At 46.5% G+C, this 17,557-nt stretch overlaps 1 protein-coding gene across 3 annotated transcripts in view; it reads right to left on the reverse strand.

Annotated features, from left to right (window-relative positions):
• Positions 1-15,338, reverse strand: part of TP63 (tumor protein p63) — a 109,579-nt gene extending 94,241 nt beyond the window's left edge. The window contains exon 1 of one of the 3 annotated variants that reach the window (XM_069792417.1): positions 14,709-15,276. In XM_069792417.1, the coding sequence (XP_069648518.1) occupies positions 14,709-14,770 (62 nt within the window). In that variant the 5' untranslated portion in view covers positions 14,771-15,276. Of the gene's footprint in view, positions 1-14,708 lie in introns of all 3 variants that reach the window. The other 2 variants (XM_069792416.1, XM_069792419.1) reach the window with 2 other exon arrangements.
• Positions 15,339-17,557: the final 2,219 nt, after the last annotated feature.

Consider the following 17,557-nt stretch of genomic DNA (forward strand, 5'->3'; position numbering starts at 1 on the left):
TGGCTTTAAGCCACACTCAGAGTTCAGGGTGGAAGTAGAATTCAAACCCAGATGCCCAGACTAAAAACTAATCTTTCTTCCTAAATGCTTACAGCAGTTAACCACTTAACAGCCCTTAATTCCTTCATAGATTAATATATTAGCCCTCAACTGTCACAGTGTGTGGGCCAGATAGAGATGTAAGTCAGAGAGCAGAGAAGTCAGCATCTCCATCAGTTCCAGTGCATGTGCTGGTCCCTGCCATCTCCAGTCACATCTTGAAGTACATCAAAAGCAATGGTAAACAAATGTTTTAAAGTTCATGAGTATTACACTTAATTGCCTGAATCTTGGTGTTAGTTGTATTTTCAGTTCTTGAGTGGGGAGGGGGCTCCTTTTCAGACTGCACCGTTAAAACTCGAGGAACTTGGCAGACCTCATCCTGCTGGAATTCCCCCTGCTCTGCATTTTAACACTGCAATGATTTGTAGACATCGCTACCTTATGAAGCTCACAGCTGTGCAAGAGGAGAAGGAAGCAGGGTCTGGCAGCACGGGACAAGCGTGTGCCTGGCAGGCAGTGTCATCTGGAATTCCCCGAAGTGTGGAGCAGGCTTGTCCCCCACGGCCGCGTCAGCCACCCTCGGCCTGCAGAGCACACCCTGGAAGCACCCGTTAGAGACCGTTGGTCATCAGACGGGTTCATTGTCGTAAACAGGGGGGCCAAAATAAAAGCCAAATGGTAGACAGGCAGGCTCTCATTCCCTTCAGAGAGGAGATTGCTGTTGAATTTCAGGGATCTGTATTGCACCTCTATCTATGCCTCTTTCTGTGTCTACTTCATCAACAAGCAAACCCCCTTCCCAGCATGAACTGCACTGTACTACATATTTCCCTGTTTCTTTCTCTCCTAATGCCATACTGCAAAGTCTTGGCTCTTGTGAGCCCAAAAGAGACTGACTCCCATCCTGGCAGAGGCAGGTCCTGCTGAACTGCACTCACAAGTATTTATTCTCATTTAGATTTCCAGCACAGCTTTCAGATTCAGCTTTTTAAAATCTAGACTTCCAGCAACTTCTTTAAATCCTTCAGATTTTCCTTCCATATAAATCAAATCTAATCATGAAGTTTGGAAGAGACCTCTAAGGCCATCAAGTCCAAATATAACACTGCTCCTATGTGTTAGTCCTAGAAAACATCTCTGGAAGAAGACTGATGGATACATGGCTTTTGAAGGGCGAACATAGGGAATAACAAACACTGACACATAGGATTTTTTTGAGACAGAATATAACTTTCACCTATGGTTCAAATGTCCGTTCTTTTTTCCCAGATCCCACATTTTTCAGATGTTTCCCAGATCGGATATCTCACTAAAAAACACGTGGACAGCAGCATGGGTTAGGGGGAGGGGCAGCAGGAGAAAAGTGGTCCAGCGGCACAGAGATGTGCGTTAGAAAATGAAAGAAGCTGACAGCCCAAAGGGTGAACCCTGATCTCAGAAGTAGCCACCAACCAAGGAGACGGTAAACACAAGAAGGAACGGGCAGTGACAGCGGTGAAGGGCTCTGTAACACTGCTGGTGTCCTATGTCGAGGACAGTCTAGGCAGGACTGCTAGCTTCTTCCTATTCTCTAGGCAAATGACACTTGTGTTGCACATGCCCTGTTTCAACTGTGAGATATATGAAATTCAGAGGAATTAAAGCAATTCTTTCTCAGAGGAATGCTGACTGTGTTGCTTATAAAAACTCTGTGTTCTGCTAGAGTCCACTGTAACAGTGCATCCTGATCTCCCTGTAACTTAGATTTCTCTTTTGGAAGCGTATGTGTGAGCTGAATGGAAAGGGCAGGAATGGATGCTTCGGCTTTCTGGTTGCTCTTTACTTGAGCCTTCAGTGCATGGGCAAGACTGACCTGTATCAAAGAAAGTGAAACTGGCTGCACAGAATGATCCTCCTAATTCACCGTGCTGCAAAACGCAAGGGGGATTTTTTCCCATTCATCATCTTCTTTCAGTTACAGTCATCTTGAGTAAGACTATGCCTACAGTGGATGCAACATTTGCAGCTTAGCGGTGGCCCCTCAAAGCGCATTATATCACTGTAGCCCTGGGCCCCATGCCAGCGCCCTGCTCCAGTGCTAGCAGCAGAGCTCCCCTGGGAGAAAAAGGCTCCCTCTGCGTTCCCATTGCTATCCTGCCGACGGCTTCCCAGCTTGGGGACTGCATGGCCTGCTCCCTGCAAACAGCTGGGAACAGCTTCTGGAAGCAGAAAGAGTTCAGAGTCCTCTCAGTAACCCCCGCAGCCAGGAACCTGCTGCATCTCCTATCTACATCTCATCACATCTGCTATCTACATGTCATCATTATCAGCCGGACAACAGTGACCGCTTCTACACAATAGAAGCATTTCTTTGTCCTCAGGGCTTCAGGCAGCTAATCACTCCACCCTCACTAGAGGCACCATCCCCTAATTGTTCGAGCAAATCACCCCTAATTTTTTTTTTTTTTCCTCCAAGGATTCCTTCAGCACCTTGTGAACTTTCCCGGACCTCTCTTATCTCCCACTCAACCTTGGACACCCCCTTCTCCACCCACCCCTTCTCACCCATCCTTGGAAACTACCTCCTCACCCAGCCGCGGACATCCCCTCCCCTTCTGCTCAGCCCATACACCCACTCCCTTTCTCAGCAGGAGCCAAGAGAGATGGAGCTCCGGCCAAGGTGAAAGCACCGCCACAGCAACTCCTCCACCTGCCTGCTGCAATCGGTGCTTTCACTACAGAGCCCTTGTAGCCTCCAGAAGACCGCGCAGGAGCCTGAGAAACCTGTGTTGGGAAGCCCAGAATAAGAACGCAAGCTTGGAGCTCAGGACACCCAGCTCAACCCCTGGCCCCTGGGTAACCCTGGGTCCATCTTTGCCCTTCCATTCTTGAGGTACAGCAGTGCCACCAACTTTGTAAAGCACACAGAGACCTGTTCACCGTCAGTATATCTCCAGGGAAACATGGTCGTGAGACTTTCCAAATATAAATAATAAAAGAAAATTTAAATCTCCATCCATTTTTAAAAAGCATTAAAACAACAAAAAAAAGCCAATTAAAAAGCAGTTGCAATTGTATTATTTTGTAACTCATTTTTCCGGTCAATCCCTTTTTGCAGCGATGGTTAAAAGCAGTGCCCATCTGGAGAGGGAGGAGTCAGAGCTGCTGGGCAGAGGTGAGAGCTTTTACTGCAGTAAATGAGAAAGTCTTCTCAAAAGCAACATGAGCGGAAAATCCAGGCCCAGCCCTCAAAATTCTCAGGTATTTTTGAGCCAAGTCCTAAAATAAGTATTGTAAGTTAAACTTTACAGGCAAACGGTTCAGAAGCCACAAAGCATTTTCAGGTCCATCTAAAAAAAAAAAAAAAAAAAAAGCCTTTGATCTAAATAATAGACATCGTTTGCTCAGTTTTAGATACCCAGCTGAAAACACACATTTGGGTCTACCTCTCAGAGTTTACACAAGACTTTTTGCAGCCAGCCAGCCAGCTCTAATAGTTTTACAGCAGGACAAATGGAATGATGCCTCTTCCCCTCGGTACAGGAGAGGGTGAGCACAGATCTCTGCTGAGAGGTCTGCTGCTGGATCAGTGCTGCCTCCAGCCTTGCCATCACATGCCAATCTCTGCTGCCCAGCTGCAGCTACAATTAAAGACAACAGAGACCATCTTTTGTGCCTCCCGGGGGACTGCCTGACCCCAAATCATCCCATGACCCACTCATGCACCATCTATAATGGTTTGCAGCAGGTACCTGGGGGCACATCCACAAGTTACCAGGGAAGGAGACTTGGAGATGTCTGCTGTTGCATTCTGTTGCACTGTATGGGGAGACCCCTCATCTTTTCTGGAGGAGAAGCGGGGGAAAGGCAAGTGTTAAATGCCCAAAGCAGCCTCAAACAGTTAACTGCAACCTTTCCAGTTATCCAGATCTCTGCAGCATCAGGGAATATTAAGAAAACAAAACAACAGCCCCAGAAATGAAAGCAGGTGAGGTCATTTTCAAAACATGACAGTCATGACAAAATACAGCTATTACAGCTCTTCTGTAGAGATTTTAGGTATGTAATAGGAAAATTGAAAAGTTCTGAAGAGGCAATGGCCAGAAATCTGACCTTCCTGAGGCTTGCTGAATCGAATTCCCCCTTTTGAGATTTGCTCGTCAGTATTTTTCTTGTGAGCACAGCATTTACCGAATAACAATATCTACAGCAGTTCAGTGCTGTCTGGTTTTCACAAGGAGCTTGCTTTCAGTATTTCCCACAGGAAATGGGAATCTTTTAACTATTGTCTGCTGAAACTCTGCAGTGTGGAGTGCAACCAGCATCTCTCAAGTTTCACTTAGTCTACCTCCATCACACCAATACAGAGACCACAACACAGAATGAGAAATTACTTTATTTATTGCAGATAGTAAAATAATTCAGCCAAGCACATCGGAGCTTCAGAAAGGCAATCAGAGTGTCAGGAACTGGCTCTTATTGGATACTACAAGGCTCTGAAAGAGGCCAGAACTAAGGGAAGAAAAAAAAACACCACCCACAAACCCAGCAGAAAAGTTCCACTTCTAGACAGACTATAGCAGCAAGGAAAGACCTCAGCTACATCCACACTGCTGGTCTGGCCCAGGTTCAAGGTCTGGTTTGTGTATTATCCCTTATCTACATGCAAGCACGTTTTTCAGACGTGGCCCTGGCCTGAGCTCTGGGCTGTCTGGAGAGGAAAGGACTGTGAGCACTGTAGAGCCTAATCTCTCATTTTATGTAGTATGGCCAAGCTAGGCATGGTCTAGGTTGAGCTTCCTACAGTTCAGTCCACCATCAGATGTCCTCAGCTCATCTCTTTCTAAAGGCTGTGTACCATCAGAACAAGCACCAGCCGCAGGCAGCACATCACCAAGCAAATCTGAGAGAAACCCCCAGACCAAAGGTTACCCATTGAGCACAGCCACTCCTCCAAGCCAGGGATATGCACTGTGCTGGGTAGCTGCCAGGGAGATCTCTTTGGGTTTCTGACTGGCTTGCTTGTTAACACAATAAAAATGAGATTAAGTGGTGCAAAAAGCAACTGTTACAGTCTAGGGAGCAAAACCAGAGCAGTATTCCTCCCAAAGAGTAACAGGGTTAAACCAGGAAAAAAAAAATAAATAAATAAATCAAACCCAACACATTAGTTTGTACCTCATTTAACAGACACAGTCAGAACCCAACACCACCTCATATGCAATGCTTATGCCTGCAGAGATGAAATCTGGTTCAGTGCTTCTCCCAGGGAGTGCAGGGATGAAGCATCATCTGAGGAACTCTCACACTGCTGATTTACATGCTCCAAACCATGGTATACAGATAGCACCCAGTCGAGTAGATAATAGGTCATTTCAAGCACAGTATTCTCTATATAGTGGCAGATATACATAGAAGTATAGTGTATGGGAACTGACAGAGTGACTCTACTATTAGATCTGGCGCATTTACATGGAATCCTTCCACAGCAGTTCCACAGAAGCTGTGAACACTCTGTGCATCATGCAGCCGCACCTGACCATGAGATATGCCTCATTCAGCCTGCTGCCGCAAGGCTTAGTGGAAAAAGAGGAGACTTTTGCAGCGTGTGATCATGGGCTTTGGAAAACCAGGTAAGCCCAGCTCAAATCTCCAGGTGTCCTACTGCCCTCCAAGTCCCTGAGATGAAGATGCTGGCTGTAGATTTGTGGGTCAGGACCGAGGTGCTCAGGGGGCTGTGCTCTCAGATCTGGTCTTGGCAGTGGGCTAAACTGAGCGCCTGTCCTCACACTTCTGCACCAAACACTATTTCTGGGGTGTTTCCAGCCAGCAGGAGAGAGACTGAGGGGCTTCTGCCTCTCTTCTCCCTGGCAAGGAAGTTTCAATCCCCTCCAAACTTCTCCTGAGCACTGACACCACCCAAAACCCTTCAGAGACAAACAAAATGAGAGATGTGCGATTCAGCTCCCTCCCACCTCTGCTGCAACTGTATCCACTGAACTGAGTGCACTTTTCTGGACCAAGTCAACGTGCTTGCAGCCCCAATTGCTCATGCTGGGCTTGCAGCCCTGCCACATGCTCTGAGCTCTGGTTAAAGCCTGGCATAGGTTTCCTGCAAGGAGCCTCTTCCCTGCTTGCATCAGATGTCCTTAATGCTACTGATAGCGACAAGGTCCCCAGGATGCTAACACACTCTGCCAAGAATGAAGTTTCTTTCAAACTTGCTGAGATTTGAACCTTTTTGATGTGTGAAGGAATCAAATACTCTCTCTGCCAGGGTCACCCGAACAGCTCCTGGGGTTTGTTTGCCCGAGTGCTTGGCGTGCTGCAGCTACAACACCGGGTAAGGCACTGGGCACCCCTGCGTGCCAAGCAGCAGGCACCAAGTTGCTACTGTCCCAGTTCATTCAGGACAGGCATTCCCCAAATTTGGCCACTGTGAGGAGGCGACAGGGAGAGGCTGGTGAGGGGTCATCCCACATGGGTCTCAACATGGCCCCCCACCAGAAGGAAGCAAAGAAAGAGAAATGCAGCCCACGCTGATTTTCAGCTCCAGGATACTTTGCATGGCAGGGCATTTAGTCGTATAAATATAGTCAGAGAAGAGAGGGACAGCGTCCCCAGACAAAGAACATGAAATACGTGATTCTTTTTTAGGACAGAAAGGTCTTGGACTGTCTACTGCAAAAGACTTGTGACATTTTGAGTTGAGCCAGGTAAGACTCTTGGCTCCCTAAGGCCACTTTTTTTATGAAAGCTGCTTCTGTCTTTAGTTACACAAGTTCTTTTCTCTATGAACTGCTCAAGGAACTTACGAAGTCCCTCTCTCAAACTCTCTTGAGAAGGTTGAATTTTACAAAAATATAAAATAAATCATTGTGATAATACAGAAAGTCCCCAGAACTCTTCAGAAGCAGGAAACTGTAAACAGCAACATCCTGTGTTTCAGTAAATAATTAAAATGCAGAACAGAAACGCCAGCAAAGCAGATGTTAGGTGCAGATTCCTGTAATATGAATTTGGTTGAAGCTCCCACTTGTTACCCACACGGCCATTCCCCTCCCCTGCCACCAGTGATACTCCTATGGGAAAAATGAAGTCTTCTGCTAAATACTGTGCTGGCTGCATTTTTCAGCACATAGGTACTCTGTGACAGGCCAGCTACTGCTGAAACCAAGGGCAGACAATCCTTCTCTCAAAAATAAAAGCACTTGCAAAAACCTTTCTCTGTGTCACAAAATAGCTGCAAGATGGGGCAGATGAAGGACAAAGAATTAAGAGCAGGTTGTAGTCCTGGAAGACAGGAACAAGTGAACTGGTTATCAGAAACACTGCTGGTGTGTAAGGGAACACTGCCTGGAGTGCTCACAGGATATTCATTTTTGCAACTATGCCTGGTGCTAAGAAATTACAGGGTTGGTTCCCTATAATTTTATCAATACATTGCCACACCTAATGTGATTTATGATTTTTTGCTTGTGATTATCTTAAAGCAGTAGCTCCTGGAGTGCTGTGAATACATTGGTCTCCCATTCCATTAAAACCGAGAATGATGTTTCCAGCCTGTATATTTTAAGAGGAAAATTCACAAATATGCACAACCAAACTTGGAAGACAGTGTAAAGGAATTGTGTTAAGATTCTTAATCCTGTAATATTTGAACACCTGATGCCCATGTTAACTCTCAGAGCCCGCTGAACTACAATTTCACAGCTGTCACAGCCACCTCATAGACCCCATTGACAGCAGGCACAGCAATCCCATCATTTTGCCCCACCAGCTCTGGCTCCTACTTCTGAGTTTAATGGCAGACACTCCTGGCAATACACAGCTGAACAGCTGCTGCTTGCAGCGTCCAGCTCACCAGCACACTGCAAGCTTCTTTCTGTGCATTTTTTCAGCATGCATTGACTTAGGTGCATATCAACAGTGCTAAACCAGACAGGCATTGAACCTCTCCAGGCAGGGTTTTGTAGGCAGACTTATTTTTATGCTGCAAAGAGCCTATTGAACCCCCAGCCACTTACTGCAGGCTTTCCCCCTTCTCACTCTTGGATGTGGCTGTCTTCTTTATAGCTCTATGCACTAACCGAATTCCCCTTGCTTACCTGCCTCAGTATTTATCATACCAGACCCAGTGTGGCATTCAAACACCTGACTGGAAATGCCTCAGCAGCAAAATTCTGTGGGGAGATGATCTGCTACACAGTAATAAGTGATTACAAACAGGCACCAAAAACTCCCAGGTAAGCCGCAGGAACAGATAGAGATGTTTTCATGAAGCTAGCTAAGCAGAAGGAAGGATATTATCTGTCATCAGCAGACCCAGTCAAACAAACCTCAGAAATCTATTATAGTGAAACATTTTCCTTCTGATTATTTCAGTTTTGATTATGGCATACAAAATTTTAAACTAAACAGAAGTCAAAATTTGTATGGCAGTGTAACCATTGGCTCCCACCACAATGCCCACATTCCCATGAAGGTTTTCACAGAAGTGCAAAACCAGCTTAGAGCCAGACACCAAGTTAAAAACTAAGTTTCCTTGATTTCTTCCTCATCCAAGACTCTCATCCCTCCCCCATGCCCTGTAACACCTATGGTCTTTTTTTTATAAGGGTTGAATACTCCTTTGGCCATTTGTTGGATGTCAGAGGGTTTTATTTTTCCCAAAATCAAAGCTGACCCCTTCTGCTCTGTATCAGGCGAGAAGTCCTTGTGTTTGTTGAGAGGAGCCGTTACAAGTTAGCTTGCAGCAGAAGGTACCACACAAATCAGCAGGGGAGTATAACTTATAACAGGTACCATGAACACGCTAAACATCTCTGAACAGATGAGCTATTGAGAAGTTGCTTCTTTAATTTCGTCAGTATTTTTGGAAGTTGAGCAAGATCCCATGGATCAGGTATTCTCTCCTCATAGTAAAAAGGACCACATGAAAGACTTCACATATTCTCTTTACAGTCCTTTGAGATCTGGGAAGAAAAACAGAAAATGATCGATTTGGTTCCACTTTAATCCTTTAAGCAGCACTAAAAAGACCTCCAAGCAGACAAATATTTTCTTGTAACACTCTTGAGGGGCCTACACCATTTTGAAGGGGAAAAAGAGAAAAGTGCCGTCTTTGGCAATGACCGTGAAGGGGTTGTGACATCCTCAGCACAACATCTCTCTGACATAGAGCCAAGAGGTTTAGCGGGGACAAAACGGAGGAGGGCAGCGGGGACAAGCAGAGTGCAGGGGTTCTGCCAGGAAGAAAGAACTGAAGAGGCTTTAACATGCTGCTCTTGAGCAGTGTTTTGCAAAGGTCCTACCTTCTAATCCCATCTTCTGATGAGACTGCAGCATAGGAACAGGAGAACAACCAAAGAACAGACCTCAAAGACGAGATAAATACCCTCCCCTCCCCACCACCAGCAGCGCACATCGTTGACAAAGTGCAGGGGGGCAGCTGAGAGGTCCCATACTGGCAGCATGTCCTCCCTGCAGAGCTGCTCTGCAAAGCCCTCCTGCCCACAAGGCCACCCTGCAATAGCTGTCTCGGCACACTGCTTGCTGTCCCCTTGTGCACATCTGGCTCCAGCTGGGGACCCCTCCCCATGGGATTTCTACCAGGGGTGAAAGCACATCCATGAAGGTGACCACCACCTTCCAGGAGAGCTCACCGAGACCAATAAAAAGCACCTCGCTGGCTCCCCTCCACCTTTCCTTCCAGCGTGGAGCCAATTCTGCTCCTCCAGAAGTCACCGGCTGGCTCCGAGCACACCAGGAGCTGCTCAGAACAATTTCTGGCCCCTCTCTGAGTCTTTGGAAAGTACCTGCTGTATCACTGGCTGTTTCTGCAAATAGATCTATACCAAGTCACGTGGCTTTCCTTACTTGGCTTCAGGTCTTTCTGCCAACACGACAAATTTGGGCTCCCATCTCAAAGGTGAAGGCAGATGAGATTTGTGCCCCCTGTCATAGCAGGAGTTCAGTTATTCCTCAGCAAACATAGTACAAGGAAAGAGAAAGAGCGTGCAGTTGTCCAAACGCAAGGATTCTGCAAAGCCTGCACATAGGATGAAACACTCCTGCAAGACATTACCCTACGACAGCTCAGGCAAAGCTCTGTCACAATATCACCCAGCTAACACCGGAGTGAAAGGAAAGCTGCTTACACCAGCATTGATCCACGACCATGAAGGGGCACAGCACGCTGCTGCCTGTGATCAGGAGGGTAGCCAGCACATTTTGCCCGAATGTGCCCCCTTCCAACCCAAAGGGAAGAAACCTACTGTTTCATTACCGCCTATTCGTAATGATGAGCATTGGGTACAGTGAGTTTTTCACCTTTGTGCTGCACTGCAAGCATTAACATTGGTGAGACTCCTATCTGATAACTGCAGTCTGTTCACCAGCTGTTTGATACATGTGGAACCAATGAAGAAAAGTAAAGCAACATGTGCAATGCTCCTGATGAACGATCTCTTTGAACCCAGGAGCTCTGGCTGGCTGGAACTTAGACCCTGCTCACCAAAATCCATCCAGATACAGCACTCAGTAGATGATGCTGCCATGGCCCATGCCCTCCCCTCCCTTCCATGCCTCAACTCATTTGAGACAGTTTCCCTCATCCCCTTCTAAAAATAGATTTTTTTCTACATACCTGGTTGCAGGATATTTGTTTGGTTTTTTTTCTTTTGGCACCCCCCCCCCCCCCAAAACCCAGGACCGTGTCTGAGAAACCAGGTTTCTGGCATGGCGCTGCAGAGACCAGAGGATTTCAGGGTTGTTCCTCAAGCCTCTGTTATTAGTGAGATTTGGGAGGTGGGGCCGTATCACTTTGGGCTGAGAATACAAAGCCAGAAATGAAAGAGCAAAGAGCAGCTTGTGCGAGAGGCCTTTCATTCAAAAGGGAGGAGTAAGCCCCAGTGAATGCCTTCAGCATATCATCGATGCAAAATCCTGAGGCCATCAATTAGCCTGGGCATGGGGAGAGGGGCAAGCAGAGCACACAGGACTGTAGTCCTGTGCACCAGCAGGTGCATTCCAAACAGCCCCCAAAGAGGAGAGCTCCTGGGTAAAACGCAGCCTAATGACCATTATTTCCAAGAACACAAGTAACATATCTGTAAACATCACTCCCCCAACCAGGCATTAGCTGAAGAAAAAGCAGCTTTGGAGAGAGAGACTAATTACATAGCTCTCAACAGCTGGACTTTGATCATAATTACAGTGCCTTCTTCATCTTACATTAGCGACTTTCAACAGCAGCTAGGTGGGCACTTCTTGGAAGGTGGAAATCCAGCTCATTTCAGATAGCTCATTTTATGACTCAGAGCTAGCCTCGTTTTTCTGCAGCACAGGATGAGCTGCCACAGTAACATCCGAACAAGTAATTCACGTGGGTTAGCAACTTGGCACTTCAATGCAGGTGCTTCTGTCCTTAGAGCAGCACCTTCCCTTGCCCAGGAGCCAGAGCACTGAGCCTGCTTTATCACTGATTTCAAGTGTTTCATGCAAAACCCTTTCATAAAGAAAGCAGAAGTAGAAAAACTTTGAGGGTTTTGCTCAACTCTGTTATTGCTGAATTTTAACATCTCTTAGCTCTTTCTGTTTAAGAAGAAGAAAGATGAGCACAGGCAGGATATACCTTTCCAACCTCGCTTCAGACATTCACATGCTACATGTGAATGTAGCATCCCTGACTTCTGCACAGGGATGTATGTCCCTGTCAGTGCCCCTCTGCCCCTCTCTCAGCTGGGCTGCAGCTCCAGCACTGAACTCCAGTGTCCACAGCAAAAAGTGGGGCTGTGAAGTAGGACACTGCTGTGCTGTGCCCCAGCTGAGTTGTCTGTACTTCTGTGTGATGCAGGGGGTGCTTTGCTTTGATATCCACAAGAAATAAGTAGCCTAAAAAACAAGAGAGCTGACCTGTTGAGACAGAGGCTGGAGTGACCTAAACAATAACAGACAGCACTGGGAGTCTGGGCACCCAGCTATTTTTCCTCACCTGTGGCACTGAATTAGTGCATTGGTTTGAATATACCATAGCAGCAGCACATAGTTTCACTGCCGTGAAATGACAGGCAGTAGTATACAAGCATTATAATGGCATATTAGTTAACGCTCCCAAGTGTGATCTGTGTTCACCTCTTGACAGAGGAAATGTTTTAGCTGGCTTCCGCGTTGTCTGCCTGCTGGACACCCCCAAAGTGAAGAGATTAATAGACAAAGCAACGGCAGAGGGTAAATCTAAGCCACTAATCTTAGAGCTAACTGCGATTTATAATTGCTTCCCCCTCCACGCTGACCTACAGGGAAATCTGTGTCACACACACCCCCACTCACCCCCACTCCATTTTAACAGGGCTTCAAACACTTTTCACTATTGTTATTTTGCCAGCATGCCTCAGCTCAATGTTATCACTTTGTTGTTTAGATTGTTACTAGATGTAATTTTAAAGTTACAGAGAAGAACACTGGTTTAAGCTAAAGAAAACACTTTGACCACATCAAAGCAAATGTGTTTCAAACTGTGTAAATTAAATGTAATTATGAAACTATTCAATTTTGTTAAATCAGTCACACAAATGTCACCCAGCACATCATGAATATCCAATCAATGGAGCTTAAAGTTGAAGACCACCTACGTCTTCAGACTGAGAAAAGTATCTCTGGGACCAGCTTTTAGCTGATTTTGAGCTGTAGCAGAGCACAGCCACTAGTAACTGGACAAATGCCACTCTCAGCTCATGTAAACAGACGTGCACAGCAGCTGAGACACATTATTACTCTAAGCTACATCTCGACCAGGTTTTGACTGAGGGGTGTCACAAACTCTATCTGCCCCAAGCTGTCCTGAGGCTTCCCACACTGCAATGGTCACTTAAAAACTTAGCACACTGCTAAGGCACGTGGCAAGGAACAGCATTTCCAGTGAAAGGCCTGACTTGCTGGAGGATGCAGATTTGAAGGGCAGAAAGGCCCATTTTAAAAGCTCTAAAGAATACAGCCAAGGGAATTTTTTTTCTTTAATTCCTGCTCCAGCTGGGTTTTTTTGCCTGAGCCACAGCACCAGTTTTATGAACCTGTCCTTTGACATGGGATGGGGTGTGACTGGCAAGAGTTCACAGGGGCTGGAGAGCTGTCCCAGAGCTTAGGTACGCTTCCCAGTGCATCTTTACGCTTTCCAGTTTGATTATTTGTTTTTAATTTTCTATTTGGGAATTTGCCTGGCTGTGGCTTCCCGCCACTGAAACTTATTTGTCTGCTAAAGACCCTACCGCTGTCAGCCCAAATCCACCTTCCCGGGCGGGCACCGCTCTTGTACTGCTCTTCTCCTGGACACACGTACATCCCTGCCAGGGTCAGCGGGGCTGGGTGGATTTGCAGGAGATCAGAGTATGGCTGCGTGTGCCCAACCAGCCCTGGGACTCGTGTTGTGGAAGGTCTCGCTGGGGAAACCAATACCCCCAGCTTCATTCCATATTCCTCTGCCACGGCAGCGCAGCCAAGGACCGTGCGCTATTTCCCAGCTCCCCTTCTGTCCTTCCCCTCCGCTGGCCCCAAACGCAGCCCCTTGTCGCTGCCAGGTCTCCACAGTCCTCCCCAGGATCTTCGCATAGTGGTGGCACAGAGCACCCAGCAGATTAAGGGGGGATAAAACTCCCCCACAAACATTGCAACAAATCATGGTAGTGGGGGGAAAAAAAAAAAAAAAAAAAAAAAGAAGAGCTCACAAAGCTTCCTGTAATGCCGTGGGCTGGGTGACAGCGGCCAAGCCCTTTCTTCAACAGGCAGCTATGCAACACAAGCAGCCTTCCCCAGCACCCTGCAGAGGATGCAGGGTTAATAGTTAACCCTTCCAGGGACCGAATGCCTTTGTGAGACAACAGCCAGGGCTTTTTCAAAACACAGCCAGAAACTAGCCTTAAAGTAGCTCGACAAGTGACTGCGCTCGGAGGATTTCACCTCTCCGAACTTTACGACTGGAAAAATACCATCTACATGTCATTTACATGCTTAAATATAGTATCTTCTATTGGGAGAAACAAACAAACTGACAATGTGATACTGTGATACCTCGTGCGGACATGCTCTTTTATCTGCTGGAAAGTTATAAAACTCAGTGTAACAACAAAGCTAAAATAAGAGTGGTTGTCAGGCTCTGAGGTTGGCTGTTAGACAGAATGAAAAAAATATTCTTGGAAAAGTGCTCTCTCTTAGAAGGCAGTTTTTTTCTTCTCTGAATCCTTTAAATTATTTATTTGTCCTTTAAATTCCAAGATCTCAGAGCTTAATAGTTAAGCTCATATTCTTTCCAGGAGCTTTTTCATTTAAAGGAACAAATAAACACACTATAGATAGTTAAAGCAATTCCTGCGCTGCCCAAAGCACAGAGTAACCTTCTGCTCAAAAACACAGGGAAAAGATACTATCAGTTTTCATGTTATTTATCAATTTTTTTTTCTCTAATGCCAAAGAGGAAAAGGGAGATATCTTAAACGGATGCCTATAATTAAACAGTAACCTGTTAGAAAGCCAAACATAATAATAAGCTCCACTGAGCATGAAGAGAGCGGCACATTTTTTCCGCGTGCAGCCCAGCTGCCACCGGACGATAGCAGAAAAGTTAACAATTACACAAGACACTCAGATCAAACCTGCGATAGGAGAGAGTTACGTCACGCTCAGAGACTCACCGCTGGATGCAGGGATCAGGGTAGTACTGCAAGGTGGTGAAAGGTGCCGGTTCAAAATTCATTTCCTTCGAGCCCCTCTTTGGGTACAAACCAAAATAAAATAAATAAATAGATATAAAGCCAGCAGGCTAAAAGCAATAATGTCAAGTGGTACACGAGGTACAACTTTAGAGATTTATTTTACACTTGCGAATGGGTGGGATCTCCCAGGGACTTGGCCAATGGGATTCATCAAGTGACCTGAGCATCACCACCAGTCCCTCCTCGCCAGCTGGGCATCTTCTGCATGGATATTTTCCCCTCCTCTCAACATCCTTAATAAACTTTGGTGTACGCCAGCCACACTTGTTGTTGGGAGCTCATCTGGGGCATCTCTGAACTTCTGATCTCGCCCGTCATTGGTTGCCTTCCCGCCTGACTTCACGGTTTAATTTTGGCAGCTCTTGCAATTTTGCAAACTGCTGTGGCCGCTGGTCATCCTCGTCTCCAGATGGCCGGAGTTTCCTCTGCTGGGTGCAGCGTCCCTGCTGAATTTTGTTATGCTTTAAAAGCCTTCCTCGTCAACTCTGTGGCTAGTACCTGCGTAAAGTTGCCTGGGGAAATTTTCGGTCTCTCTCGCACCACAGTTCAAACAGTCTGTTGTGGTCACAGTTTCAAAAGCTGAATGACAAAATATGGGGAAATTCCTCAATTAAAATTAACTCTGAACTTTTGCTCCTCTGCATCCCCTTCCTGCCCTCCTCCCCCCAAAGAAAACTATCAGATGTAATTGTTAATGTTTTCCTCTATATCTTTTGGTCTTTTTTTTTCCAAAATAATTGAGATTATATAGAAATCTTTCATTGTTTTGGTGTTCTGTAAATAATATATACATTTCCCACATGAAAAACTCCAATATTTTCAAATATCTTGAGGAGAAAATAAAAGTGAGAAAAGAAAATACAAATCATATCTTAATCATATCTTTTTCAGGCCACTAAAGCTTAAAGAAACAAGAGTGAAGTCCATCAAAACAAACTACTGAAGATGAAAAGCAGATTTGATTTTCCTGAAGGAAAATAAAAGCCAGGAAGGAAGGCATCCTCCCCTCCCTCTTCTTTTTTTTTTTTTTTTTTTTTTTTTTTGAGTCACACAGAAAATCATTCAGGAAAGCAACCTGTTTTGTCCCCCTGTTTTCCCCCACCCCACAGCTCATCCAAATAGTACAGGCTGTAAACCTATCCTGGTTTTGTGGTTTTGGAGAATGAATGAAATATGAATCAGGAGCTAAATTAAAATGGATTCCAGCAGGAAAAAATAGCGTCCATGTATCTATGCACCAGTGGGATTGCATCTTCAAGCGGACGTATATGTTTGTGTGTATGAAGAGAGGGGAAGGGGCTGCCCTATAGCTCACCTATAGTGCATCTTTTGTGCTGATGTCAGCACAAATGTCAAGCTCCCTAGCAAAAGCCAGGAGCCCTCTGAGACAGCAGTGATTGCCTCTTATTTTTCCCCTCTGTGTTTTCCTTGTAGGAAATTTTGGTTCGAAGAATGTCATGTGGAAACATTTTCTTTGCTGCCTGTGCCAGGGTGGCAGGGGAGCTATTTCAGACTTGACATTCTCCACCCACACTCAGCCTGATAGTTCCTAACATCTGTGAATTGTGAATCCTGTGAACTCGCAGGGCTGATCCCTGGCCAAGTCCGAGCAGCTTTAGCTACGATAAGTGGCATTTGCCAAGGAAGAGAGGCTGGAAGTGAAGGATGTGTTTATTAACTGAAGTTAAGGGCTCCCTCCCTGCTGGACACTGCTTCCCCTGCCTGGCCTGTGGAGGAGCAGTAATGCAAAACACCTTTCTTTCCTTAGGCTTAGCCCTGGAGTAAACATCAAGCCTTGTAGCCTGCATCATTGGCGAAGAATTGTGAAACGTCCCAACCAGGCTCTGCTGGGGAGGGGAGAGGGGAAATCACACCAGGGCTTGTGTACACACGATGCATCCCCTTCTGCAGCTGAGATCAGGGCTGTGCTTACCCCTGTGCAGCCGCCTCTCCTGAGGCGGCAAATACCTCCAGGGAATGGGCAAGGAGGGCCAGGGGCCAGCACAAAATTGTGGTCCACACTGCTAGCCTGGCTCTGGTCCAGGCTTTGAGCATCCACCCTTTACCAAAGACACAGAGGGCAAGTCCTCTCCCTGCACAAGCTGTTTGAGCAAGAGCTTGGGTTCATGCTCTCTTGCTCCAGGACTCAGTTTCAATCTGCACCCATGGGTGTGAGTATGGATAACCAGCCTGGCTGGGGAGGGGTACACACGCACCAGGCTGCTGGGCTGTGGGTACACCGCTGAGACCTCATGCTTGCTCCTAGAGACACACCAGAAGCTTGTTGGATTTCCTCTACCATGCCTGTGGTGGGACTGGTTGTTACCTCTGCAGGCCTGGCTTCATGAAAGAGCAGCCATGCATTGTGTTCTCTCCCAACAGCCTGGAAGAGTTTGTCTTTCCTGATAGATTTCAGCCTAAAAGGCATAAACCTCATGCAAAAGAAATGCTGTGTGAAAACAGCGGTTCTTGTGAATCCTGCTCTACCTAGTTCTCCATGGGAGCTGGAGAAAAGTCTTTCCCAGCATGGCCTGGGTGCCAGGGCCAATGCATTGGGAGCAGGGGAAGGCTGGACAATTCCCACCCGGGGACTCACACTCACTCTCCTGGTTTTGGCCAGTCTCCTCACCTGGCATATGCCCAGATAATGCTGTGTGGCCAGACCACGTATCCCAAGAGCTTTGTGAAGTGCAATAGGCAGCTCCTGGAATTGATGCTGCTGGGCTGGCCTCTGCCTCCAAGGGTGAACCCAATCTCTGGTTTTACGC

Source organism: Haliaeetus albicilla, chromosome 9 (assembly GCF_947461875.1).
Source record: "Haliaeetus albicilla chromosome 9, bHalAlb1.1, whole genome shotgun sequence".
Taxonomy (NCBI): domain Eukaryota; kingdom Metazoa; phylum Chordata; class Aves; order Accipitriformes; family Accipitridae; genus Haliaeetus; species Haliaeetus albicilla.